Source organism: Squalius cephalus (genome assembly GCF_949319135.1).
Source record: "Squalius cephalus genome assembly, chromosome: 3".
Lineage (NCBI taxonomy): Eukaryota > Metazoa > Chordata > Actinopteri > Cypriniformes > Leuciscidae > Squalius > Squalius cephalus.
In genome coordinates, this window is record NC_137124.1 from 60200674 (window position 1) to 60228663 (window position 27990).

Here is a 27990-nt window from a genome sequence, read left to right on the forward strand (position 1 = left end):
TGTTATTGCTGCTGTTATTGTTGCTGCTGCTGCTGTTATTGTTGCTGCTGCTGTTGTTGCTGTTATTGCTGCTGCTGCTGTTATTGTTGGTGCTGCTGTTATTGTTGCTGCTGCTGTTGTTGCTGTTATTGCTGCTGCTGCTGCTGCTGCTGCTGCTGTTATTGTTGGTGCTGCTGTTGTTGCTGTTATTGCTGCTGCTGCTGCTGTTATTGTTGCTGCTGTTGTTGCTGTTATTGTTGCTGCTGCTGTTATTGTTGCTGCTGCTGCTGCTGCTGTTATTGCTGCTGCTGCTGCTGCTGCTGTTATTGTTGCTGCTGCTGCTGCTGTTATTGCTGCTGCTGCTGCTGCTGCTGCTGCTGTTATTGTTGCTGCTGCTGTTATTGCTGCTGCTGCTGCTGCTGCTGCTGCTGTTATTGCTGCTGCTGCTGCTGCTGTTATTGTTGCTGCTGCTGCTGCTGATATTGCTGCTGCTGCTGTTATTGTTGCTGCTGCTGTTATTGCTGCTGCTGCTGCTGTTATTGTTGCTGCTGCTGCTGCTGCTGTTATTGTTGCTGCTGCTGCTGCTGCTGTTATTGTTGCTGCTGCTGTTATTGCTGCTGCTGCTGCTGTTATTGCTGCTGCTGCTGCTGCTGTTATTGTTGCTGCTGCTGTTGTTGCTGTTATTGCTGCTGCTGGTGCTGTTGTTGCTGTTGTTGTTATTGTTGTTGCTGTTATTGTTGCTGCTGCTGTTGCTGCTACTGACACTTATATTGCTGCTGCTGCTGTTGTTGCTGTTATTGCTGCTGCTGCTGCTGTTGTTGCTGTTGTTATTGCTGCTGCTGTTGCTGCTGCTGCTGTTATTGCTTATATTGCTGCTGCTGCTGCTGTTATTGTTGCTGCTGCTGCTGACACTGTTACGCCAGTTTCACACTGCACGCGTTAGCAGAGCGTAAGCAGCACGTATTTTTTTCAGCGTCCATGTTAACAGATTAGAGCATTCACACCGCACACAGAGGTGGCGCGGCAGCGCGTAGCAGGAGCAGCAGTGCCCCGATCGTTTCGGCGCCCAGTCTATTTTTGCTGTGCCGCTTACGCTGAATTAAAGTGACAATGCATTGATCAGGACCAAAATACACCGCAGTTTTACCCAAGCACATTGATGATATCTATTGTGTTTTAAACAGTCAATCAAATGACCAACAGCCATTTAAAAAGAAAACAAATGTCCAAAAACAAACTTTTTTATTGCCCGAACAATAAAAACAAAGATGAACCAAAAGTTATATAAATGAAATGATTAATAAAATAAGCTTCTTGACAAGTATTTTCTCTTAAATGTATTTGAAAACGAAATAAAGCAATGCCAACTTACTTCCCCATTATAGAGTACTCTGTCTGTACACACGGCGCGGTTGAGCCGCTGCTAGTGTGAAAGCAAAACGCGCATGTCCTGCTCCCGCTCACCATACGCACTGCTCCTGCGCTGCTTACGCTCTGCTAACGCATGCAGTGTGAAACCGCCGTTATTGTTGCTGCTTTTATTGTTGCTGCTGCTGCTGCTGCTGCTGCTGTTGCTGCTGCTGACACTGATATTGTTGCTATTATTATTGCCACTGATTTTGCTGGTATTATTGCTCCTGTTATTGTTACTGCAGAAACATACATGACACGCTGCTGTGAGCAACTAAGACATGCTGCTGCTGCTGCTGCTGTACAATATAACATACATGAACTATCGGTGTGGAGCTGGGGGAGGTGAACGGTTACTGAAAGCACACTGCACTGCTAAGGCCAATGCTGGCCAAGTCTTTGAAGGTTGAGCAGCGAGCTCATTGGCTGCTGATACAGTATGAACCAATCAGCTGTTCCCTATAGAGAATGATGTGATCACCCTATCAGTCAGTGTTAAAATGTCATAAGTTTTCTGTGATGGGACGGTTTAGGGTTAGGGAGTAGAAAATGTCATTAGCTCAGTATAAAAACCATTATGCAATGATAGGAATACCCATGTGTGTTTGGTATAATTCTACAAAACTACCAGAAGAGGGCAAACTTGACTTTAAATCCTTTGTTTCAGTAAAAGCTTCAAACACCCAGCAGCCTACATTTGACTGAGTCAGTCTTAGTGTTTTTCATACTAAAGGTTATACAATTATATGTGTAAATTCAGGTTTATTTCAAATATTCTATATTCAGAAAGCTTGTTTAGGGAAGTTCTGAGAAAGCCATTACACTTAATATGATTTCATACCTTAAATAGAAGACACTTTTACTTTTTCACCACAGCTGATATTTCTCATTAGCCTGGATGCCAGCCGAACTTAGCTCCGCCCACAACATTTTTAGGTCGGGAAGTTCGGTCTGAACTTGATCCGTTGTGGAGCTATTATGCCCGAACCAACGCTGTATACGATGATGGACAGATGATCAACAGTAACGTAATCATCCACGTCACCAACGAGCGCTTGAGTTGAATTCGTTTACAACAAAGATGACTGCCGCTGGAGAATTGAGATTTCACACTTACAAATAAGTCAGATAGAATAAGTGCATATTTGGCGTGCTGTCTGAGAAGAGGCTCCGGGCTCGGTATTCGGCCCAAACCCAAAGTACTCCCCCGTATTCCAGGCTGTGGAAGAACAGGCCGAGAGTGAGTGGAGGGATGCTGAAAACTGTCAAGGAATGTTAGGTGAGTTGACAAGAGTGAATATATGCTTCCTCTCATGCTGATAGGGTAGATATGGTAATTGTTTAATGACAAGTTGATTGGATTGATTATGTGAACGTGCTCCTCCCGAACTTTGTTTATGAAACATCATGAGTAGATTCCGCCATCGCGTCTGTTATAGAGGATATCGACAGCGCATTAATTTGAAAAGAGGAACAGAGAACCGCGATCAAGGCATTTGTCGATCGGAAGGATGAATGAAGAACATACGTCACTTACTCCGTTGCTCTGATTGGTTGTAGGTCTATCCAAATGAGTGCAGAGGCATTTTCCTTCCTGGTTCGGTTGAAACATGCCCCATAATCACAGCCCAATGGAGCAGTATCAGACTCATATTCTGACTAGAATCTAAGTATGACGACGTCAGGCTAATTTCTCATGGCAGGTTATTTCTCTTAAGTCAGTTTTTTTTCTCTCAAACATTTCAGCATATGTACAATACACAGTATACTTTTCACTGCAGATAATAAGTGTTTCATTCACAGTAACTGCCTTCCATAATGCTATACTATCAAACTTTTCATTTGCACCAATCAGTATAATATCTTTTCTATAATTTAATCCAATTGTTATTAATGGTTAATCAATTAATCATTTGGTACACCTACAGATTTCTGTAGAAAGATTTTATATTTTCAAAATGGTTAATCATACACTGTATAATAAAATGAATGTTATAGTATTGTAACATGTATGCTCTGTGTCGTGTTTCCCTGTGACCTAGTTTTCCCCAATCTGTTTGATTAGCCATTTCTTTCACCTGTGTCCTGTTCATTATCTAATTAAGTTCCTTTGTTTGCTCTGTGTATTTTGACCCTGTGTTCACCCTCAGTCATTAAAACTATTATAATTGTTCTCCTTCGTCTTTGTGCTGTTTCCACTACACGTAGTGTAACAGAAGAACGGACCTAACAGTACTTTGCAGCGTTTTGTCTTTCTGTTTAGCTTCTGTGCCTTGAGCAGGAAGACTGGAAGAACACACAAAGGATTTTATCCAGCTTGCGTGCCAGACGTACTACACAGACCGTTCGCTCTGTATATTTTACCATGTCAGCCTGAGCGAGCGGTCGAAGGCACGCGTTCCAGCGGGCGGTCCAAAGGAAGATGTCGCCGCCTTCGTGGAGTGGGTGCTGGTAAACAACAACTCAACATTTACTATTGGCCCCGCTGAGGATGACAGCATTACCAGCCCCACTCCATCACCGCCGCCAGAGACCAGCCCAACACCACCAGCAAGTGACGCGAAGGAGAAGTTGCATGTGCCCACCGCAGACCTTGGAGACCGGCCTGCCGCGATGGATGAGCCCAAACCGAGGAAGAGGTCAGAAGGAGTCATCGCCCCGGAGTCCCTCATCATGAGTCTGACCAGGTGCGTGAGCCGGCAACATCGTGCATCGCTGAGGGAGTGCTTGTGGAGCTTGAGGGCTGGGAGGATAGCCCCGTCTACAACTCCGCTGCTGTGTGTGAGCTAATCAAGGCCTCTGGCTCTTATGTTGAGGAACTCAAGGAGGTATTTGAAGTAGATCTTATTGACTTTTTTCGTGACATTATTCCCAGTTTCCCTGTATCTCCAGCACCCCCTGTGTCTCCAGAATACCCAACCAATCTCCCTCTCCCACCTTCTCAATCAGCCAGTTCCTCAGCCCTGCCTCTGCTGCTGTCCTGCACTGTGAAGACCTGCCCAATGTCTTCAGCCCACCAGCTCCATCCAGCACAGAGGATCCCCTGTCTCCGCCTCCAGCCTCCGGGCCCATCGCTCCACCTCGGCCTGTCAACCCAACCGGCTCCACCCTGGCTCCTCCCTCCCTTGGCTTTACCGGAAACCATAGGCCATACGGCTTCTCCAAGCTCCCTCGTCCCTCCGGCTTCGCCTTGGTCAGCCGTCGACCTGCCTGCACCTTCGGCTCAGTTTGGCTCCATCTTCCCCCGTCTCCACCTCTGTCCTCTGTCCCACCGGCTCAGACTCTGTCTTCAGGAGTTCCGGTTTCCCCTCGGACGCTCGTCGCCACGGCTCCACCTTGGGCTCCAGTGCCGTCATCGGTCTCACGTGGGCTCATTGGCCGGTCATCTCCACCAGGGTCTACATCATATGTGGTGTCATCTCCGTCAGTCGTCCCCAGGGTGTATTCCATCAAGTGATCTCCACCATGGCTCCTCCCACCTTTGACTCCACCCTGGGGCCTAGTCCTGGCTGGTCTCTGGCCTAACTTCTGGCTCCTGGCTCCTCCCCTCATCGAATACTCCATGGACTCCTTTTGTTTTATACCCTGAACTCTTTTTGTTTTTTGCCTGCTCCACGCCCTCCTCCAGAGCCCCCTCCCTCCCTTCTCAGTTGGACTATTTACGGTGCGAGGATGCGCCTTATTTGGAGGGTGCGTACTGTAACATGTATGCTCTGTGTCGTGTTTCCCTGTGACCTAATTTTCCCCAATCTGTTTGATTAGCCATCTCTTTCACCTGTGTCCTGTTCATTATCTAATTATGTTTGCTCTGTGTATTTAGACCCTGTGTTATCCCTCAGGGGCTATTTACATGACAAATTTTTTTAACTAAAAACTTTGGCGTTTTGGGTGCCCGAAAACGCAAAGTTTTGAAAACGGGTTTGAAAGTGCAAGTTTTTGAAAACAGTCTCTGTGTAAACAACAAAAACGTGAATCTCTGAAGACGATGATGTCATGCACATGCGTATTACGTTTTCAGTCTATAGTGTTTTATTGCCATCTAGTGGCCTGGCAGCAGAATACAGCGTTTTTAGTCGTTTTCACAGATCCGTGTGAATGGGGATTATTTTGACAATGGTGTCGTCAGTACACGAAAAACTCAAAGGCAGAACTTCTCCCTTTTATATCGTTATTGTTGTCTTGTAAATGTGCCCTCAGTCTTCGTCCGTTCTCGTTAATGTTTGATGTGTTAGTGTGAGTTTCCTGTTCCCGATTCTGAGTTTATTCTTTAAACACTATTATAATTGTTCTCCTTCGTCTTCATGCTGTTTTTATTACACGTTACAAAACAAGTATAAGCAATTTATCTCAGATGATAACCACAGTGTTAAAATTAAATGTTAGAAAGATGAAATTATAAACATTAGCCTGTATTACAGTATCATCTTTATTTCAAACACAAGGCTGATTTAAAGCATGTACTGTCTCTTGCATTGATTGAGTTGCAATTCTTTCAGATTAGTACTTTTAGCAATGAGTTAATTCAAATTCAAATGATGCAAGTGTTGCGCGCACGACCGCACGTGTTGAGTGTTCATTCACTCATCATGCGCTCTTTTCTTGTGTGTTTCTTTTTTTTTTTTTTTTTTGTGGGGGGGGGGTCAGATAATTTTTCTGATATTGTGAAAAAATATAATTACAGTTACAATACAAGTCAACTCCTATTTTCACTGTAGGAACATTTTAATGTAAAGCAATTTCAGACACCCCTATTGTGGACCGTACCATTTTTAACCACCGTGGCTAGAAGCAATAGAGAACGACTTCAACTTCTCAAGCAAGTGTCAACGTTGAATGACAAAATGCTAGTTTCATGAAGTATCATTCTTTTCAACATATTTAAAATAATCTAATTTAATACAGTTATCATTTTTCAATGTAAATTATTTAATTGTATTGGTAACAGCCTAGTGTCTAATTACTTTAATTGAATATATTTATCAAATTTAAGAATTTGAAATGAAAGATGGAGCATACATTTAATAAAATTAGGGAAAATATAAAGGTACAAAAAATTATTCTGAGTGTTTTCAAACAGTGATGTAATGAAACATTGACAATTTAAGTTTGAAGGGAGTAAAGCCTCTGTTTAGGCTATTAAGGAATTGTAATTTTGCCAAAAGAAAATCTTTTATTTTAAATAAATGTTCATTTTAAATCAGCCTACTTCAGTATGATATGTTACCATATTATCATGCTTAACACTGAGAATTTGAATAATTGTAATGTGATGATCAGATGCAGATATCTAAATCAGGGAATATGGGCGGTTTGCTGGTGGATTATTTATTTTTAACAGTGGATTCGAGGGTGACTCAAAGTGCACCAGATTAATGAATTTATCTTTAAAATGTACAAATTTTTCTTCCGGGGGAGCATGCCCCCCTGGACCCCCCTAGAGTTACCGAGCTCAACCCACAAAAATAATGTGGGAAACACATTAGGCTATATGATGATCTACAAAACAATACACATTTAATTGTCTTATTATTAAAATACATTATTAGGATTTTACCACCTCCGCCTCATTTTGAGCCAGGAAAAACCCTGAAATAGGCAATAGGCTTCTTGTAAAGGTATTACTTTTACTAGTAATTAGAAAGGTATTTCAGTGGACTTAACTTCTAGCTTTTGGGAGTTGACCAAAACAGTTCTCTTTTGGATATATAATAACAATGAGATATTCTGTAGCCTACTGATCATCAGTTTGTCGCATGTTTAGACCTTGTATGTGTGTTGCACAACACATGTTGCACTTGGCGATCACGGTGGGGATTGATATGGTAGTGGACCATGATGGTCATAGAAGAAGTGAAGGAGCAGTACCCCCCCCCCCCCCCCCCCCCCCAGTTATGGTGGGGTAATTCGCACTCTGAATACATTTATGATTTATTGGTAACACTTTACAATAAGGTTCATTAGTTAACATTAGTTAATGCATTGACTAACATAAACTAACAATGAGACAATACACTTACACTTTTACAGTATGTATTAATCTTTGTTAATGTTAGTTAATAAAAATACAGTTGTTCACTGTTTGTTCACAGTGCATTAACTAATATTAACAAATACAACTTTTAATTTTAATAACGTATTAGTAAATGTTGAAATTAATATTACCTAAGATTAATAAATGCTGAATAAGTATTGTTCATTCTTAGTTCATGTTATCTAAGGTAGTTAACTCATATTAATTAAGGTAGTTAACTAATGTTGAACCTTTCTGTAAAGTGTTACCCATTTATTTTGTGTAAGGGATATGACACATTGTGCGCATAAAAGTAAAAGTTATGTGTATAAATGCACCAGTAATGGTACCATGCCAAGGAAAATGAATGACAAAGTCCAGATCAGATTTGTCTCATCATAATGATGAGGAAGATCTTCTTCTCTCCAGAGACCGTGGCCTGATCTCCTACATGTTTACCAGCGCTGTTCGACCCTAGAGTCTAGTTACCTGGATCTATTAAAGCCGTTCCTCGCTGGGTCCCAGTTGCTCCAAATTACCAAGCCTCTGAGGGTGCTTAATGACCGGGTATGTTTTCGTGTCCTGGACAAGTGAACTTGAACCCTTTCCTTGCCATATTTCACCAGTGTGTGTAATGGCATAAGACAAACAGAGAGACATACACAAACCGCAATAGCTCATAAACATATTAAATCAATGTCGGTGAATCTCTCAAACACAGGCTGGTAACATTCACACAAACACACCTGAATGTGATCGGTTATATATACAGTCAAACCTAAATTTACTCAGACACCTTCTACATTTCTCACATTATCACAGTTTATTCATTATAGTTTAGAAAATGGTAATAAAATATGACAAGAACACAGAGTTATCAAATCATATTTCCTTCTGTTAGACTGTCTCACACATGAATTATGTTGAATATCTGTCAGCTGTTAAATTTAACTACACAATTAGATAATACCAGTTTAGCTCAACCAATCACCAAGCAATGCTTCATTTTGTTCAGTCTGTGTGTAAAAAGAGCATTAGCAATTAAAGAAAACACACTTCAGCAAAACATGATCAGGTCAAAAGTCTAAATAATTTTTGGTTATAATATGTCACAGTTTACTTTATTTTGCTCTCCTCACTTACATAAATGAACTATAGTGTCCTGCACACACTAAAAAAAAAAAAAAAATCAAACATTATATCTGGTGTCTGAATAATTTTTGTTGACTATTGGATATCTTGGGTGGAGTAGATTCATGGAGAGAGAGAGAGAGAGAGAGAGAGAGAGAGAGAGAGAGAGAGAGAGAGAGAGAGAGAGAGAGAGAGAGAGAGTAAAGTTTCTCGGGGTAAAACAGCAAGGGAGTAATATACTCTAGTGTTCTGCAAGCTCTCTCCATTTACTCAATCCCAAAAAAGGACATAAATAAAAGCTGCTCTACTTGAAGCCTCCGTTCAAGAGAGAAAGTTGGAAGAGGGAGAGCGAGGAAAAGGACACTGTTTTCACTGGAGATATTTCATCTGAAGATTCAACATGGGGTGAGTTGAACATGTGTGATTGTGTACAAACCTAATTGTAACATAATTGAGTCATGTTTATGTAAATGTGAGTAATAACCCAGCATGCAGGAGCTCCAGCGCTGTGAGGTGATTGATACACCTCTTGACATCAGTTTGAGTGTGTGTGTGTGTGTGTGTGTGTGTGTGTGTGTGTGTGTGTGTGTGTGTTACTCACTTTATTACTTCACTAGGCCTTCTGTCAGAGCTGGAGGTAATGTAACAACATAAGGAAACAAATATATCATTTATTCTGTTTATGATTTTCTTAGAATCATATGGAGGATATGAAAACTCTCAACTGGTCTTTTTGTCAACACAACCCTTACAAAAAAAAAAGTTTATTATATTAAGTACACTTGTAAAGTTCAAATATTTTTTAAGTATACTAATATCAATACTAATATCTAATATGCTAGTAGTATACTTGTAAGTGCACTATTTCAATACTGCTTGGGACTCATTAGGGCTTCTTTAGTGTATAAAAGTATATTTTTAAAGGGATATTTCACCCAAAAATGAAAATTCTGTCTTCATTTACTCACCCTCAAGTTATATCCAAACCTATATGAGTTTCTTTCTTCTGCTGAACACAAAATAAGATATTTTGAAGAATCATGAAGTTGATGGACCGAAGAGAGAAACTGTTGGTTGAAATAAAGATGAGTGAAATGATCTAAACGCATCACTTTAAGACTTTATTTAACAAAACTCAGGACTAGAAACAACAAAACAACCAATTAAAACACGACGAGAACTGACAATTACTGTAACTGAAAGAATCTTGAACAAACAAACCAATCAACGAAATGAATCACAGGTGTACACGATAATCAAACAATGAGTAACCAAGGAAACAAACTCAAACAGGAAACAGAATTAAACATGAGCTAAACTCCCAAACAGAAACAAAAAGAATAGGCTACTTGTAAGTTTTCTTTAATTGAACTTAACATCATACTTATAGTTTACTATTTATATTACTTTTGAACTAGTATTCAAGTATACTACTATGTTCCTATTTAGGTATTTTATTTTTATGAATTTTATTCTAGCTTCATGTATTCTAATTAACTCTTGAATGTGGGTAAGTTTCATTAAAAAAGCAACATTTTTAACAAAAAGTTTTTGTCAAAGAGTAAATTTTATTTATACATGCTGTTTTATATTTGATGATTGTGTTATTTTTTTTTACTCTTTCACTGCATACGATGAAATATATTTAAGATGAAATTAAATGACTATTTATTAATTTTATAATATGATACTAATATAATGTAATATACTAATATAATATAATATAATATAATATAATATAATATAATATAATAAAATATAATATAATATAATAATTATATTCATTTTAAAATGAAATAATTATAAGGCCGCACAGAGAAAGTGCTTTTTTGGCATACGTGTGGTTTCAGTTATTCATATTTTTCCGTACATTCCTATATTCTTTTTCGTAAATTTTTAATTAATTTTAGTACGAAAGTTTTTGGTGAACGGTGATTTGTTCTTGAATACATTCGTATGCAGATTTCACACACAAATGTGTGCATAAATGAGACTTAATGTCCTTTTCTTGTAACAATTTCCCATAAAAATAAAACAAAAGCCACAGTGCTGCCCTGACCTCCCTTCAGAAGATCTGGGTCATGAGTAATATTAGCCAACATAAAACAGCTGTTACAGTCTAGAAGTGAACGTCCTTCTCACCACCAACAGTTTCATTTTATTAAAGGCATAATTCACTTAATAATGAAAACTCTGCAATCATTTACTCACCCTCAAGTTGTTTCAAATCTGTATGAATTTATTTCTTCTGTTGAACTAAAAAGAAGATATTTTGAAGAATGTTGGTAACCACTGACTTTCTCTGTTTTTTTTTTTTTTTCGACATTCTTCAAAATATCTATACTTTTGTGTTCAACAGAAGACTCACACAACTTGAGGATGAGTAAATGATGACAAAATTTTTATTTTTAAGTGAACTATCCCTTTAAGTCTATTCACTCGCCCTCATGTCGTTCTAAACCTTATGGTGTAATTTTGTCATTGGAACATGAAAAGTAGAATTTCTTTTTTTAAATCATTAGGCAGTTCTCGCCATACAACAGGTCAAAGTTACAGTACCTGTGAAAAATGTTCATGCTTGGGTGAACTATTCTTAATATTGTGGATTAGGTGGTTTGTTTAGCTAATAGTGAACGTGTTATTATGCAAAGGCATGAAGTTAATGGTGTTAAAGAAACAGCATCTGCGATTACACTCACTCTTCAAATTAGAGCTTTGTAAGTATTTCCTATCCTTTTGAATGCTTTGGATACATGTTTGATATATGATTTGCATTAGCATTTGTTACATGCCTACAGAGACTTTCCAAATCTTCAATGGCACATGCATTATAAATGCATGCGTCTTCTCAAATCAGTCATTTGTAGTATAGCACACCCATTATTCGCTTTGAGTGCTTAAAACACGTCCTGAAGTTCCCATAGACGAAACTGTCAGGAAAAAGAGGATCATGCATATCACAGATCCCTTCTGAGGAAATCCAGTTTCCTCTGTTAGTATTTGGAGATCCCCTTGTGGATGTGTGGATGTTTAAGAAGTGCATTTTTTTTTTTACTCTGAGTACTTGTATAAGTCACACATTCCCACAGGGGAAAGAACTGCAGAGCCAAGTTCTCATTGTGTTGATCTTAAATTTCCATTTCAAGGCAAGAGTTATTCCAAAGGCCTCTTACTAAAAATAAACCCGTGAAGGGATGAGCAAACGCTTTGCTGAGAGCAGATTTGTTGATGGAAGCCAGAAAAATGATTGAATTCTGAACTTCCAAATATTTATCTTTAATATGAATTGTGTGTGGTATTAATGCTTCTTTGCCTGAATTTCGGTTTCTCTGTTAACAAAACTTCCACTGTTAAGCCATAGCCTTTTGATACAGTATGGACAAGCCAAGTTTGAGTCCTGACTTAAGTCTTGTTCCCCATATTTATAAAAAATTAATATGCACTATGTACTGAACAGTGTAGTTTATGAACTTTATAAGGTTATTAGTCATTCCTCATCAGAGTCTGAAGCCCCTCCTCCTTCTACATAATTAAAACTACGACTATCGAGTGCATGAAGTGTCCAACATTTCACACTTTGTTTTTTTCAGTTATTTAAATGCATTATTCGGGTATTTTGGTAACACTTTATTTCGATGGTCCACTTTAGATATAAGTAACTTTGCAACTACATGTCAACTAGCAGTCATTAGAGTATTAGTAGACTGCCTGCTTAATAGTTTTGCTCCTTGTTGTAAACTTTGCATTCAATGGCTGATCCGCTACTTGAGACAACCTGAATTTATTGAGAATTCATGTGCTGACCATCATTTTACATTTAACATTTAAAGTCCCCCCAATCATTTTATCCCTTAACACTCATCTTTAATCACCAAAATGACATATTTAGACATTTTTTCTTTGAAAAAAATTCTTCATGCCTTAAAATATCTTGAATGTAACTCGACACCCTTTCCTCATTTAGTATGCGCGGTTCTATGAATATGCAAATGAGCCCCGCCTCCACTCACTCACTCAGCTCAGAGATCCACTGGTTGGCGATCACACGTTGATCTGATTGGTTACAAGGTAGTTTGTGACGTCAGAAACACCAGCGATTTCAAAGCGTGTTTGAGACTGTCTTTGGTTCACTGCAGTTTTAAGGAGGAAATACTCAGCAATGCTGTCGACTTATGAACTTACACATGGTTTGTCTTAAAGCAGATTAAAAACACCACATAGACACATAAACAACATTAAAAGCTGGATTTTCACCACACATTAAGGATACCCGGCCCTTTAAGGGAGCTCAGTAACCACTTGATCAGTTGACAGCTCCGACCGTGACACATATTTTATTTTATGTTTATCATCTTAGATTTTAAAATTTCCTTCAAATGAATTGTAACAATACTGAACACTTAAAATGTCTTGCATTCTTGTGCACATTTTTAAGATAGCCACTATTACACTAAGCAGGTCATTCCACATGTTGAAAGGTTTATCTGCTTCTCATATACGCTGAAGTAATAAAGCAAGAAATAAATAACACAGTGAATCTCCGCTTATCCCGTCTGAACCTTAGCAAAGCAATCAATCTGATCATAAACTCCTGCCACTGCCAAGAATCAATATATGATTTGTGACGTCTGGTTTTGATAACATTTATTCATTTTTTTTTTTCTCCATCTGGCTTTTACTTTCAATATTTTGGTGATTTTTCAAAACCTTGTCGGCACGAGCTCATCCTACTCGAGTGAATTTTCCACATTTCGAACTCCTCGGAAAGGACTAATGGTGCGTTCAAGTCATGTCAGAAAGATCATGTTTACGAGTTGAAAGCACATGATGGCCACACAAACTCGTAACTACGAATGGGAAGCTCAGGATTTTCTTTAAGCCCAGAGTTTATGAGTTTTAGGGCATCAGTGAGAAACGTGACAGAATCCCACAATACTTACACATATTTAGCAGTGACATTGTCAGGCTTTTTTATTCACACCAAACTAAGCATATTGCCTGCACAAAATATAATAGCATTTTAAAGTTTACTGTGGTTTCATAAATTAATTAAAAGCAAAACACACACATTCTTCGATCTTCATTTTCTAGAAGTAGAGTTGAAGAAAACTTGTTGTATAATGTCTCCCTGTAGTCAATAATTCTATCCCTTAAAACTCATATTTTTACATATTTAATATGTAAAATTAATGTCATTTTTTTTAATATCTAATTTTTCGTTGAAAAAAATGTCTTCATGCCTTAAAATATCTTGAATGTAACTCGACACCCTTGCCTCATTTAGTATGCGTGGTTCTATGAATATGCAAATGAGCCCCGCCTCCACTCACTCACTCAGCTCAGAGATCCACTGGTTGACGATCACACGTTGATCTGATTGGTTACAAGGTAGTTTGTGACGTCAGAAACACCAGCGATTTCAAAGCGTGTTTTTAGGAGGAAATACTCAGCAATGCTGTCGACTTATGAATTTACACATGCTTTGTCTTAAAGCAGATTAAAAACACCACATAGACACATATAGACAACATTAAAAGCTGGATTTACACCACAGTGGAACTTTTAGAGAAATAAAAATATATAATAAAACAATAATTATGACCAATACTTCATGTTTCCAGACTTTTTTCTTGGTTCAATACCTTTGTTGTTGTCAAATCCTAATCCAATCATCAGCTTAATTACATCAGCTTAATATAGTTTTGTAATGTGTTTGATTAAACTATAAGCTTCTCATCACAACTCAAAACAAGAACAGCATGAAACAACACTCATGGGATTTTAGCTTTTATTTGCGTGTGAAAAGAAGCGTGACAAAATCTTGGACACCGCCTGAGGGAAATCAAGAGTGTTTTCACACGCCGAACGAGCTCCTCTGTTCTTTCCATCAACACTTTCCACTGAATGAACGGCTTGAACAGGGTTAGCATTATTCAACATCTAATCAAAGTTTTAGAAATGGGGGTTCACATAAAGGTAACCACTAATGCAGTGTGTGAGGACGGATAAATGTGTTCCAGATGTGCTTCTATTGTTAGCACTTTTGACCCTATTTTACAGCTGTTTAAACTGGAGATAGTTATAAATCAGAGATAATTGGGGTTTTGACAATTATCTTTCATACAAGATGAACTGGATGTTGAACGTATTTCCAGACACAGCAGACGGACAGCGAAGTCTAGAAGACCGTCTACTATGTGTTGTTCCCACTGGAAACAATATAAATGCTCAATAAGCAGAGTAAAGGCCCGTTCACACCACCAATGATAACTATAATGTTAAAGATAAAGTTATAAAAATCCTCTTAAAAGTAAAAGAATAGCATCAGCACAATATAGCTCATGTAGCTCCGCCCCTTTTGTATTTCCACAGCATGAAAGTAAGATCTTACAGATTTATGAATGAAAAATATTACATATGACTTCCGTTTCAAACATTACAATGCTCATGATAACTTTTGTTAAAGAGGTGGTTGATTATGATTTTACTTTTCTAACTTTAGTTAGTGTGTAATGTTGCTGTTTGATCATAAACAACATCTGCAAAGTTACAACGCTCAAAGTTTAAAGCAAAGGGAGATATTTGCTTTTACAGAAATCACTTTTAAGGACTACAACAAACGGCTGGAAGGAACTACACAGCATTTATCCCGGGTCACAAACCCTAAAATTTACATAAACCCCGCCCCGGAACGCAATTTATAGATTATCATGACAGAATATGCTAATCAATAACTAGAAGATAACTACACATCAGCTTCATAAATTCATCAACTATCCATTCAGAAATGTCCTGTTGCTTCTACATGTTGTCACTTCTTCTTGAGTCTCTCCATCATTGTCTGACTCCGGTTTGAAAAGTTTTTTAAATGTTCAGTGCGTGTGTGTGTGTGTGTGAGGTAAAAGGACATGAGCTCTTGAAGCTCCGCCCCCTGTGCCGGGAGCAGCAGCTCATTTGCATTTAAAGGAACACACACAAAACAGTGCGTTTTTGCTCACCCTCAAAAAGTGACAACTTTAACATGTTATATAAAAATATCTGTGGGGTATTTTGAGCTAAAACTTCACAGACACACTCTGGGGACATCAGAGACTTATTTTACATCTTGTGAAAAGGGCATTTGTGTGAGATAAAAGGACACGAGCTGTTGAAGCTCCGCCCCCTGTGCCGGGAGCAGCAGCTCATTTGAGTTCTCCTTTAACTCTACAATACGTAAACCAGCTAATTACTCTTTGACATCAATGCCATAGAAGTATACAGAGCTGCCGCAAAAACAGAAGATAAAGATTTATCTGGCGCATAAGATCTATAATTATAACGGCACAGAGACACGATATCTTTTTTAGAATAATTTTGAATGATAAAAACATTGACAGTCAATCAGAATCATTCTTGCTTTAAAGAGCTCGAGCGTTTAAAGCACAAAACTTAAGCGCTTATATTGAACAAAACTTAAAGGGATAGTTCACCCAAAAATGAAAATTCTGTCATCATTTACTCTCCCTCAAGTTGTTCCAAACCTGTATGACTTTCTTTCTTCTGCTGAACACGAAAGAAGATATTTTGAAGAAAGTCGGTAACCAATCAACTGATGGACTGCTACTACTACTTCCATAGTAGGAAAAAAATACTATAGAAGTCAATGGGGACCAGCAACTGTTTAATTACCAACCTTTTTTAAAATATCCTCTTTTGTGTTCAGCAGAAGAAAGGAAATCATACAGGTTTGGAACTTGAGGGAGAGTAAATGATGACAGAATTTTCATTTTTGGGTGAACTATTCCTTTAACATATCTTGAGCTGGTGTGAACGCTAATATAGTTAGCATTATAGTTATTGTTCTTGGTGTGAAACAGGCCTTTTGCTTTAGAAGTAAATAGACTTTAAAGGGAACTTACACTCACCTAAAGGATTATTAGGAACACCTGTTCAATTTCTCATTAATGCAATTATCTAATCAACCAATCACATGGCAGTTGCTTCAATGCATTTAGGGGTGTGGTCCTGGTCAAGACAATCTCCTGAACTCCAAACTGAATGTCAGAATGGGAAAGAAAGGTGATTTAAGCAATTTTGAGCGTGGCATGTTTGTTGGTGCCAGACGGGCCGGTCTTAGTATTTCACAATCTGCTCAGTTACTGGGATTTTCACACACAACCATTTCTAGGGTTTACAAAGAATGGTGTGAAAAGGGAAAAACATCCAGTATGCGGCAGTCCTGTGGGCGAAAATGCCTTGTTGATGCTAGAGGTCAGAGGAGAATGGGCCGACTGATTCAAGCTGATAGAAGAGCAACTTTGACTGAAATAACCACTCGTTACAACCGAGGTATCATTTGTGAAGCCACAACACGCACAACCTTGAGGCGGATGGGCTACAACAGCAGAAGACCCCACCGGGTACCACTCATCTCCACTACAAATAGGAAAAAGAGGCGCTACAATTTGCACGAGCTCACCAAAATTGGACAGTTGAAGACTGGAAAAATGTTGCCTGGTCTGATGAGTCTCGATTTCTGTTGAGACATTCAGATGGTAGAGTCAGAATTTGGCGTAAACAGAATGAGAACATGGATCCATCATGCCTTGTTACCACTGTGCAGGCTGGTGGTGGTGGTGTAATGGTGTGGGGGATGTTTTCTTGGCACACTTTAGGCCCCTTAGTGCCAATTGGGCATCGTTTAAATGCCACGGCCTACCTGAGCATTGTTTCTGACCATGTCCATCCCTTTATGACCACCATGTACCCATCCTCTGATGGCTACTTCCAGCAGGATAATGCACCATGTCACAAAGCTCGTATCATTTCAAATTGGTTTCTTGAACATGACAATGAGTTCACTGTACTAAAATGGCCCCCACAGTCACCAGATCTCAACCCAATAGAGCATCTTTGGGATGTGGTGGAACGGGAGCTTCGTGCCCTGGATGTGCATCCCACAAATCTCCATCAACTGCAAGATGCTATCCTATCAATATGGGCCAACATTTCTAAAGAATGCTTTCAGCACCTTGTTGAATCAATGCCACGTAGAATTAAGGCAGTTCTGAAGGCGAAAGGGGGTCAAACACAGTATTAGTATGGTGTTCCTAATAATCCTTTAGGTGAGTGTATATATTCACAATCTACTGATGTAAATGTTTTCTTTTTTTCCTATTTTCTAAGTCACCAAACTTACTATTCTGACCAATTAATCTGGCGAAAAATAAAAACCCTAGCATATGATAGCAGGTTTTGCAGCAGCACTAATGGGAAACACATGCTTTTAAAATTCATATTCAACATTTGCATGATCCAGACATTCACCACAATATTATTACACCAGATGAGTTAATTTATGCATGGTAATTTACATCGTGTCTTTTTGAATGTTAATTGATGATGCAAATAAATTCCACTTAATTTACAGAAGCATAAGAGATTCGCTCGCCCAGTTATTAAAGCATTATTAAAGATGCTTTTGCAGCTCAACTCAGACATCTTGTTATATATTCGTCTCACACAACAACCTGGATATACTGTACGGGTGAACCCTCCTCCTTGCACACTTTCCTTTGTGTTTATTCCAAGTCTTGCGAGACGTTGGTGATGTTTACCAGGGAAAGCTCTGTGTTTCGTCAAGCTCAGAAAGAAAGACTCAACCCCCTGAAACCCCCCCCACACACACACACACTACCTCCAACAATATTAACAATATTCAGCCGGAGCTCAGATCTGTTCACTCGGAAGCTTTGCTCTACTCGTGACCCTTCATGGTCCTAGAGGAGATGTGATATTCAGGAGAACCCTGTGCATGCTGGAGGTAAATATGCCTAATGCAGGTCTTGATGTGCATGTCATGGCATAAACAGTGCATGCGTTTATAATAGGAGCTGTTAAAGGAATAGTTCACCCAAAATCATTTCCCCCGAGGACCTTTCAACGTATACGGATAAAAACAGTTCAAAACACAGTTCAGAAATATTATTTTATGTTCTCTGTAAGAGGTTTGGATTGACATTTTAATTTTTGAGTGAACTATCCCTCTAACTGTCAAGATATTTGGTTGTGTGTATTGAATCAAAAAGGAAATAGGTGGCGCGTTCAGTGTGTGTTTTAGGGAACTTCTATAAGAAATGTTGAAATCACAATACGATGATTTTTATCTCAAGCAGATGTTCATCTTTTTGAACTTTTTGAACAAAATAATGGAACTTTTTGTGATATATCCAAATCTAAAGGGATAAATGGTAACAGTATTTATGTTTTGTCTGATAACGATACTTGCTTGAATGTTGCGGCCAGAAGAAAATACGCACCATTAATCACTTGTAATCTAACTATTTGTGGTCACTGAAATAGATGTAAAAAAAAATGAAAATAAATAACATTTGAACAAAAATGCTCCCAAACCTTCCTATTGTTACTCACACCTTGATTAGGTTGTCAGATCCCCCCATAATTTGCAGTCTAATTAGATTAATTATCCAATAAATGTGTTGAATTATGTAGCACTGGAAGAAAAAATGGATAATGTCCTGGAAGAAAATCACCATTACTTTTCCTGTTACGTTTACGGACATTTCTGTCAACTCTAAAACACAACACAATGTAACTGTCAAGATGTACCCAGTGTTTTTTGTCTGTTCTAGGACTTTTATTTTGAAGTGTATTTTCTGTTCCTTTCGTTCTGCTGATTCTCTTCCTGTGTTTAGTGCCTGGTTTACTTTAGCAGTGTCCGAAATCATTCAGTGTTCCCTACATTACTCCACTAATATAGTTCACTTGAAGAAGTGAATGAAAACGAGTGAGTGAATTCGGACACTGGTGCGTTGGAAGAGCCATCGCTTTTACATAGTTTGTGCTGTTTAATAATCATTTGAAACTTAGCAAACTACTCCAGTAGAAATTAAAGGATTTATCTTGAACTCTGTCATGGATGCATGTATAAGCCTTAATTAATAATCAATAAAAAGGCATGTTTACCTGGATGATATTACGCTGTACCCACATTGGACCAGCAGTCGTCAGATGATGATGATTATTCAGATGCAGCGCCATCTTCAGGTCAGACGCGGGAATTCATTCAGCATTCAGCTCTCACAGTGCATTATGGGTATTCTCTAGCCGTTGGGCATACATCGGTTGTACACTTTATTGTGGTGCATTGTGGGATTGAATGAGAGCACTCAATAACGTCCACTATGGTTTCGGACACCACTGTGAATGGCTGTGCCCTATTTAAGAGTGTAGAGATCATGTTTCATCATAGATGATTTCAGACACAGCCTTTTTTCTATAGTTACCCTTGTTATTGATTACTCACACCTGTGTCTTGTTAGCCTCTTGTTTTCCTATATATACCCCAGTGTTTCACTTGTCTTTGATTGAATGAGAGCACTCAATAACGTCCACTATGGTTTCGGACACCACTGTGAATGGCTGTGCCCTATTTAAGAGTGTAGAGATCATGTTTCATCATAGATGATTTCAGACACAGCCTTTTTTCTATAGTTACCCTTGTTATTGATTACTCACACCTGTGTCTTGTTAGCCTCTTGTTTTCCTATATATACCCCAGTGTTTCACTTGTCTTTTGGTCAGTTGTTGTCCTTTCATGTGGCGTTCCTGTAATTATTTTTGATTATGTGTTAGTTTAATAAACTGCTGCATTAGATACTCACCTCTGATCATCCCTGTTCAACCGTAACAGTAATGCGTAATTTATACACGGATAACACACCTGTGAATGGTCAACACAGAAAATGTCTTCAAACTGGGACTTTTCTTAGATTTCCCATGTTTATGTTTTTTTTTTGCATGCACTTCATCTGGATATCAGCCCCATGATGCTTTGCCCGAATTATGGGTGTAACATCCGTTAAGCTGTAAACAATCAGTGAAAGGCTTGCTCTATAAACGCAATAATATATATTTTATAAACTGGGTAGAATGAGATGACAATATTCGACTCACCCTACATCCATCGAACATTAAAAGGAAATTTAAAAATGTAAAAGCATCAACAAGGTTTTCAACAAGAGATCACGAATAACCCCAAAAGCACGATTCTTTCCACAGCAATAACAGACCTATCACTGTATAATATATATATATATATATATATATATATATATATATATATATATATATATATATATATATATATATATATATATTATGTAACATACATCATCTATGATCTATGTCATAGTTTGAGCCATAATCAAAAATGTTCATTAACTTCAGCATTTGTGTGATACTATTTCAAAGTGATATCTGTAATTTTGACAGATAATAAATTGTATTTACACGTGAAAACAAACCTGGAAAGAGACATGAGGATTTGAGGTTTAGAGATTCTTCGTGTATTCCAGTGAATTATTAATGGGATATATATCGTAAATTAAATCGGGAGAACAGACCACAAATGTGCAGTATTGTCCTTTTTCATACTATTAAAGCGGAACGCAAAGGGTAAAAAGAAAAGAATCATCATGAGGAAAAGAACTTGCCATAGATATTCTTGTCATGTAAAAATACCAAGTGTTACATTATTCTCATGTATATTTATGTCTGAAAATAAATCATGAAGGAAAATTGACAGCTCATCTAGTCAAGCTTTATTTGTAGGGTAACCTTATGATCTGAAATTATTAGTTTCAGTCTTTATGAATGGACGTTCCTCAATCTGGAAGTGCCACCCATGATTCAAAACGCAGTAAAATCATCAGGAATTGTGACATGTCTGTTTGGTTTTGGACTTCTGATCATGTGTTCAGTTTCCCGCCACTCCTCGTTTCCATGACCACGTCTTCATTAGTTCATTTGGCTCAGCTGTGTGTTGTTAATCAGTCTCGTTAGCTCCCCTAGTTTATATAAGCTCTCAGTTTCAGTCTTTGGTCAAGCTTTATTTAACATTATGGGTATGTATGTGGTATTTTCCTCCTTGTTGATTCTTGTTTATTGTTTGGATTGTTCTATTAAAAGTCTCCTGAAGATGTCTCCTTCGTCGTTCACTTTAATACAGCCACATCTCGTCAAGTCTCCTTCATTTATACAGCACTTTTAACAATATCGACTGTTTCTTTACAGTGATAATAGGAGATTACAGTAACAGAGAGTGTTTAGGCTTTACAGCAGATCTAGAATAAAGTTATTGTTCAGCTAAAGTTAGTTTGATTGATTCACTTCCGTTGCAAAGATCATTAGTTATTAACTTATGGGCCGCTAACACGACACCATTCTCACAGAAACCCTTATCGCGCTCGGATCATTCACACAACAGTGTTTGGAGCTCGAGAACGCAAACCTTGAAATGCGTTTCCAAGCTGCAAGCGTTGAAAAATTGTGAAAAATGTTATCATCGCCATGTAAACTTCAAAAACGCGAATCTGTGAAAACGCTGACGGCTTGCTCATGCGCATTACGTGTTTCTATAGATACATGTTTAGTCTATAGATACATGTTTAGTCTACAGATATGCGCATTTGAATATGTGTGCAGGCGTGTGGTCTTTCTTTACAAATTGACCCTTAAAGGGATAGTTCACCCAAAAATGAAAATTCTGTCATCATTTACTCTCCCTCAAGTTCCAAACCTGTATGATTTCCTTTCTTCTGCTGAACACAAAAGAAGATATTTTAAAGAAGGCCCTTTAATAAATGATTTGTCTGGCCTTAAAGATTCATAATGCAGAAGTTTTTGTCGCTTCCGCGTGTCCATGAATCATTTTGACAATGTTTTATCTGTACAGAGGTGAAGGGAAGGAGGTCTTCACAGGGAGGAACACCGTGACAGGAATAAAGATAGAGTAGAATATCCGATCTCGTGGCGTCATCCAAAGGCAGACGTGTGTGTTCAGTGGGAATCTTCACTTCCAGTCCCTCGTTCTCTCTGAAGGCCTCAAACATCATAAGAGTTTCATTCCCAGTCTCTCCGTCTCCATTAAAGCGACTGTTAATAAATGATTTTACTGCCATATTTGTCTTGTTGAGCAAACTAAGCCCTCAGAATTGTTTCCACTGGAGGACGTCTCTCCATCCGAGTCTCTCGTCCGCGACTCCGACTCTAGCGTTTACAATAGCGGCTGAGCTGTTTAATGTAGCGCAGGGAGTGATGTGGTGGAGTAGAGTGTTGTTTGACTTATGACTGAAAGGCGAAGCGAGAAGTTTAGCTTAGGGTGAGTTGAGTGACCACATCTGGACAGTGTTTCGGCGAGCGGACTCCAGTGTTCGTGCACATCTCGTTTGGGGAGAAGGTTGTGAACGTTGCATGATGATTCCCATCTTCTGCTGAAGAGAGTCGGATGCAGCGTTGTGTGTGACTCATTACAAGTAATTTGAGTTATGTAATCAGATTACTTTTTCAAGTAACTAGTAATGCATTACTTTTAAAATTTACAACAAAATATCTGAGTTACTTTTTCAAATAAGTAATGCAAGTGACTGTTTCAACATGTATTGACTGACAGCTCTCCTGTCCTCATGCTGAGACAAATCGAAGTGCAGAGGTGTGTGTGTGTGTGAACATGATGGTTATTGAAGTTCTAGACTAAATGTGAGCGTGCATTTAGTCATCTCACATGCACACAAAAAAGATTAAATATTCCTCAAAATGAATAAAATCAGTGAAATGCTGAATCAGAATTCTATGCAAAACTAAATATATTAAATAAATGTTTATGCATTTATGCACCAACACTGGTGAAAGTTGCATGCGGTGCAAACAGGAATCCCAACTTCTGTTGAAGATAGTCGGATTCGGAAGTGCTTGGAGTTGCAAGTCATTGATGAATGAACGGCAAAAATGTTTTCTTGAAACATTTTCCAATACAGTTGACTCTCTCTGACATGACGTGTCTCCAGAGACTGTCATTAGCTCATCCAGGCCACCGTGTTCACAGCAGAATCACGTTTGCTCCCAGGAGAGCACATATGCCTTCAGTGGTGTGTGTGTGTGTCCCGGGAGAAGAGCCGGCACCATCTGCTGGTAAAACTACACCACGAGTAGAGCTGGAGTAGAGCTGGGTCGAGCTGGGTCGAGCTGCAGGTCAATAATAGGCAATAGGTTAGCTAACAAAATCAAAGGGATCAATGTCTGGTAAGGGTTCTCAAAGTTGTTCTTTTAATAATAAAGTCTAATGGTGTTTGGGTAAACACATTTTTTTTTTTATATATATTATTTTTAATATGTTGTGTTTGACTGCATATACAATAAAGCAATGAATTTTGTCTAAACTTTTAATATTGCATTGAGATATTCCATTATAATCTGAGCTCATAACAATCTGTATGATGATAGTTAATGGTAATATTTGTAAAGTGTTGATTGAATGGCATGAGGGACTGACACCGCAGACACTAACTGACATGCCAATTTCCCGTATGGTCTCTTATGGATATTGATTTATTTGATGAAATGGTTGTGAGGAGTTTATTTCTAAATATCAAATGGCAGTGAAGTGTGTATAAATTATCATCTTACATTAAAGAAGCAAAAGAGGACCAAAAATGTGATGTGATGTAGAATACTACAATTTTGGTAACAATGGCTTTACAGAAATAGTTGCTACAGTTAATTTTACAAATGTGAAATCATAATAATTTTATTTTTAATAACATTCCCAAAACATTATTAATACATCATTCACGGAAGGTTTATTCCTGAAACACTGACTTTCTTGAACGTTTTTTTAAATGTTACTTGTTTCAGAACGTTCAGAGAACATTCAAAAGTAACATTTCCCATAATGTTTGAAGAATGATAAAAATGGAACGTTTCCTCAACATATGAACTTAAAAAAAAAACGTTTTGAGCGTTTAGACAACATTCAGAAATAACGTTTTCATAACTCTCTTAAAACACATTTTTGTTAGCGGGGATTGAAGGTATACAGATAGCTTCAAAGAGTGTGACAATATTTAAGAGGTTTGTTTAATTTTGTTCTGTGTGTGTGTGTGTGAGAGAGAGAGAGAGAGAGAGAGAGAGAGAGAGAGAGAGAGAGAGAGAGAGAGAGAGAGAGAGAGAGAGAGAGAGAGAGAAAAAAGACGCTGTGACTGGTTGTGGGGTGTGTGTGTGTGTGTGTGTGTGTGTGAGAGAGAGAGAGACGCTGTGGCTGGTTGTGGTGTGTGTGACTGAAGATCGAGAGAGAGAGAGAGAGCGCGCGCGGATGAGATTCTCTGGTTGATCTGATCTGTGTGTGTGTGTGTGTGTGTGTGTGTGAGAGAGAGAGAGAGAGAGAGTGAGAGAGAGACACGCTGTGGCTGATTGTGGTGTGTGTGACTGAAGATCGAGAGAGAGAGAGAGAGAGAGAGAGAGAGAGAGAGAGAGAGAGAGAGAGAGAGAGAGAGAGAGAGAGAGAGAGAGAGAGAGAGAGAGAGAGAGAGAAAAGACGCTGTGACTGGTTGTGGGGTGTGTGTGTGTGTGTGTGTGTGAGAGAGAGAGAGAGAGAGAGTGAGAGAGAGACACGCTGTGGCTGATTGTGGTGTGTGTGACTGAAGATCGAGAGAGAGAGAGAGAGAGAGAGAGAGAGAGAGAGAGAGAGAGAGAGAGAGAGAGAGAGAGAGAGAGAGAGAGAGAGAGAGAGAGAGAGAGAGAAGACGCTGTGACTGGTTGTGGGGTGTGTGTGTGTGTGTGAGAGAGAGAGAGAGAGAGAGAGAGAGTGAGAGAGAGACACGCTGTGGCTGATTGTGGTGTGTGTGACTGAAGATCGAGAGAGAGAGAGAGAGAGAGAGAGCGCGCGGATGAGATTCTCCGGTTGATCTGATCTGTGTGTGTGTGTGTGTATCTGCGGAATGGAGGTCTATCCTCCAGACACTGAAGGGATGATGGAGGCTTGGCTCGACGACCACCGAGAGTTCGCATATTCTTACTTTGTACGAAAGGCTTCTCGGTGAGTTTAAAGGCGCAGATTGGCAACTATTGGATCAGTTTAAAGACGAGGCAGTTCTGGGATAATGAGAGTGAATGTAGAGCAATACTCGCTGCAGCTGCTTATTCTTTATCATGATCGACACATCTACAGATTAACTGTTTTACCTTTGTACTGCGTAAAGAAAAGGGCCAGTATATAGGCTCCCGCATATTTCCTATGTTACATAATGTGAAACTTGATTTATGAGAGGAATCAAACCTGAGGTTCTGTGTGTAGCCTTTCATTCACATTGTAAGGTTGTTTAATGCTCTTCTTTATTAATAATCAGTTTTGTAGAGTTGATGTACACAGCTACTGTAATGATTTTAGCCTGATACTCACCGCTCTCACACTGTTTAACCAACAAACAAACAAATGTGTGTACCTTTAAATACTGATGTGATTGATATATTGATCAGATGTTATAAATGCACTTTAATGCAGAGCTTAAACAAATAAGTTGCCATAACTGTGATGTTAGATGAATTAACACACCTGAATTCACATGTCCATGGGTGACGATTGTGTGTTAGAAATTTGGTCTGTCCCGTAAAGGCGAAGTTATGAAGAAGAAAAATATATAAGAACTCATGAAAACAGTATAAAAAAAAAAATAAAAAAAAAATCATTTTCGTACGAACCAAATTCATATGAAATCTAAGATTTTTAGGAAAAAAACTGAGCATGAAGGATCTCCTCTCAGTGGGACGAAGGCAGATCATCCAAAAACGTATGAATCATGAATGCATACAAATTAGCCATCAATTCAGCAAAACATGACAAATACTTACGAAATGCATTCAGACTAGGGGTTGTAACGGTTCAAATAGCCCACGGGTCGGTTTGCATCACAGTTTTATGTTCACGGTTTGGGTATGGTTCGGTATGTGCTATGTTCAGGGAAAAGAGGACTACTGTCAAATACAAATAAAGAAAATAAGAACAAATAATCAAACTACTATAGCAACAGCACAAATAAATACAATAGAGCAAAGATACTAATAAAATAAACAGTGCTTTTTAGAAACTGAAGTACAGAAGTAATCAAATGTAAAATAACTTGGCATATTCAACTGTATAAATGGAAGATTAATCCTTATTAAAGTTACAAAAGCTATTCAGTCCAGAGCTGTGAGTGATTTCCTTGTCTTTTGATGTTTGATTAACATTATAAACACAGACAGCAGGAATATTAGGCTGCTGTCACTTTAAGACATAATGCACGGATCCAATACACTGATACACATGCCTCGACTGATTCATTCACAGAAGACGTAACCGACGGGCATGTTGACATCATTTTTGTGTGAATTTGTCCATTCAAGCGTAAGACTTGATAGAAAACGTAATATTTGCGCTCTGTCTGAGACGTGTGTGCACTTCGGATGAGTGCACACACACACACACACACACACACACTAATCTTTTCACAGCGCACGCGAGTTCTCTTTCGCGTCTTGCTCTTGAATATTTAAATTGGCAAAGCTTAAATGAGTTTAGATTAAACACAGATAGCGACGTGTGCAGTTCAGGGTAAATGACCGGTCATGTTCGAGCAAACGGCGCTCGTATTGAACAAAGTTTACAAAGAGTGACCGTTTTGTTCACGGTTTCTTGATTATCGCTGTTGTAATGTATAATTGGGGAGCCAGCATGTGCATCCATCGACAAGAACATACATTAGCGGATAGTTTCACACGTCGTTATTTTCAACAAACCAGATTATAGATGCGTCATCAGATTGAGATCTTGATTTGAGATTTGAGTTAAAAAAGTGTATAAATTCTCCCAAACCTTGTTCTGCTTCTGTCAGTGTGTAGCACCTACCGCTCCGCACTCAGAGAATCCCAACGTATGGAGAAAGTCGCCAGAGTTATTGTTAAAAGTCAATAGTTTTGAGAACCTGTCTGTGTTATGCTTGAATCATTTAACCCTCACGTCTGGCCAACTGTTATTTTTTCTGGACCACTGAAAAAACAGCCCATGCAAATCCTAATTATTTGATTGGCTAGGATATCTTCGCTTAGCACGAGTAACTTAGATGTTTATTAAATGGTTGGATGGTGTCTCGTGTTATTTCTTTAAACTATTCTAGCCAAGGACAATTTAGGTTGAGTCCATAGAGACCGTGGTGGAGTTTGAATATCCTCTCCGGATAATAAACGTTTCATTGGAAGCATTTGTTATGGTCTATTCTAATGCTTGCATTGTAATGTTAGCTTAACAAAAGCCAAGCATGGTGTTGTTTTAACAGATTTTGGATGTAATCCACCAGCTAATGTTATGATTGTGGGGTCTTATAGACTCCAAGGTTTTCCAGTTAATCTCAAGGTCCCATTCAACCTCTAATGAAAGCGTAGAGAATTTAACATAGAGCCTTTGTAACTGTTCATATATATACTGTAGGTTCAGCAAACTGGCAATAAAACCTTGAAATGACTGCGCTGTTTTATCTTGCTTTACGTAGGTCAACTATAGAAGATTTGAAACAGATTCTCCGGCTGGGAATGGAAGTGCCATCTTTCAGTTACAAGAGCCTTTTTCATTGAGTTTATTTGCTGTTATG

General features: G+C 38.6%; 2 protein-coding genes across 4 annotated transcripts in view; both read left to right on the top strand.

Annotated features, from left to right (window-relative positions):
- Nucleotides 1–4172: 4172 nt before the first annotated feature.
- On the top strand, nt 4173–4990 carry LOC307156246 (uncharacterized protein). Its single transcript, XM_079867540.1, has 2 exons — nt 4173–4217; nt 4339–4990. Exons 1-2 carry the CDS (start codon nt 4198–4200, stop codon nt 4844–4846), a joined length of 528 nt encoding a protein of 175 aa, XP_079723666.1. The 5' UTR covers nt 4173–4197; the 3' UTR covers nt 4847–4990.
- A 3859-nt stretch (nt 4991–8849) lies between these two features.
- The window catches only part of pde5ab (phosphodiesterase 5A, cGMP-specific, b), a 58361-nt gene continuing 39220 nt past the window's right edge, over nt 8850–27990 (top strand). For 2 of the 3 annotated variants that reach the window (XM_079866848.1, XM_079866849.1), the window contains exon 1: nt 25286–25403. In XM_079866848.1, coding sequence (XP_079722974.1) covers nt 25306–25403 — 98 coding nt within the window. In that variant the 5' untranslated portion in view covers nt 25286–25305. Of the gene's footprint in view, nt 8936–25285; nt 25404–27990 lie in introns of those variants that run through there. The other variant, XM_079866850.1, reaches the window with a different exon arrangement.

Excerpts from the sequence above, each read along its gene's own strand:
- LOC307156246 (XM_079867540.1), top strand. The coding sequence starts at position 4,198 with ATGTTGAGGAACTCAAGGAG. Across the intron at positions 4,218-4,338 it reads ATGTTGAGGAACTCAAGGAG|CCAGTTCCTCAGCCCTGCCT; the intron begins GTATTTGAAGTA and ends CTTCTCAATCAG.